Raw genomic sequence first — 1,573 nt, forward strand, 5'->3', positions numbered from 1 at the left:
CTATTTCATGTTGGTGCACAAGCAGTTGTGTGCTTAAAGTCATAGTTTAAAAAGACGTCAACTTTATATGTAAACATGTAAAATGTAAGTGTTTGTGCACAGAGTCTATGTGACCTCACCACAAGAGAAAATTGCAAAAGCTCTAAGCACTGTATTGAGAACGATCAGGACTTGGAGTAATGAAAATAATTGGTAAGTAACTTGGTCATTCCCATGATGTCAGTCATTGTTACTGCTGAAGTTCTCAATCTGTTTTGCACAGATTTGCTTACGTATTGCATTACGGATCTGTTTGGTTTTCATGCTGTAAACTACTGGGTTAAGTGCTGGAGGTATCACAAGGAAGACTCCTCCCATCATTACAAGCAGCAAAATTGAATCCCTTTCCCCATACCTATGGGCCAGTGTCAAACCTATCAGTGGGATGTAAAAGAGGAGGACAACACAGAGATGGCTGATGCAAGTGTTCAGTGCCTTCCAGCTTTCTATATGCCGTGCTTTGCTCCAAACAGTTTTTAGAATCATCACATATGACAACAGGATAAAGAAGGAGTCAAAAGGGTAGCTGGAGAGTACTACGAACATGCCATATTTATTGTTGATGGTGATATCCGCACAGGCGAGCTTCATTATATCAGGGTGATAGCAAAAGGCATGGGAGAGAGCATCTTTACCACAGTATGGAAGCCTTTTCAGCAAAAAAGGTTGTGGAAACATGAGGATCACCCCTCTTATTATAGCAACCACTCCAACTTTGGCAATTATTGGTTGCAACATTGAGTTATATCTCAAAGGATTACATATCGCAACATAGCGATCAAATGCCATGCCCACTAAAATGGCGGACTCCATTGAGCACAGTGTCTGTATAAAGAACAACTGAATCATGCAGGGATAGAAATGTATTTTTCTGTAATTAAACCAAAACACGCTAAGCACTGTGGGCGAGGTAGAAAGAGCCAAGCCCAAATCAGTGGCTGCAAGCATTGACAGAAGAAGATACATTGGCTCTATGAATTGGTTGTCTGTCTTAATGATGTATAAAATGAGTCCATTTCCCATAATAGAGAAGAGATATACTAAGCACAACAGAGGAGAAATCCATAAGATTGCAGCACTTTCCACTGGAAAGCTCATCAGGAGGAATGTGGGTGGATCAAAGTTGCTGTCATTGAAATTGGTCATGATGTCTCTAACTGCTGCCTCTGAATGATCTATAATTTGAAAAAAAATAAGATATAGTTAGTCAAAGCAATCTTTGTTTTCTATCAGGCCACAAATGCAGCAGAACCCAACTTGTTTTTCTTGACTGTCCTATGTCAAGTTCTAGTTGTGGAGGTGTAGAATGATTCACAGTGCCTTTTAAGCAATTACCCGGATGCATAGTTTCTCATCCCATCCCTAGTTCTGCAGTCCTCCCTCCCAAACAGGTATTTTTCAGCCTCCTTTTTCCCTGCCTCTTCTCCAGATGGCGGCTTTACTAGTGTTCTTATTTTCTCCTTAATTCTAGTGATATCAGATTTGGGCAAACTGGCCAAGAAATATCTCCCACCCTTAAAAGGCCTTCGTACAC

At 40.6% G+C, this 1,573-nt stretch overlaps 1 protein-coding gene across 1 annotated transcript; it reads right to left on the bottom strand.

Annotated features, from left to right (window-relative positions):
- Window positions 1–219: 219 nt before the first annotated feature.
- Window positions 220–1,185, bottom strand: LOC147661103 (olfactory receptor 51G2-like). Its single transcript, XM_086951336.1, has one exon. It carries the CDS (start codon window positions 1,183–1,185, stop codon window positions 220–222), a length of 966 nt encoding a protein of 321 aa, XP_086807462.1.
- Window positions 1,186–1,573: the final 388 nt, after the last annotated feature.

Source organism: Lissotriton vulgaris, unplaced genomic scaffold (assembly GCF_964263255.1).
Source record: "Lissotriton vulgaris unplaced genomic scaffold, aLisVul1.2 SCAFFOLD_235, whole genome shotgun sequence".
Lineage (NCBI taxonomy): Eukaryota > Metazoa > Chordata > Amphibia > Caudata > Salamandridae > Lissotriton > Lissotriton vulgaris.

Excerpts from the sequence above, each read along its gene's own strand:
- LOC147661103 (XM_086951336.1), bottom strand. The coding sequence starts at position 1,185 with ATGACCAATTTCAATGACAGCAACTTTGATCCACCCACATTCCTCCTG.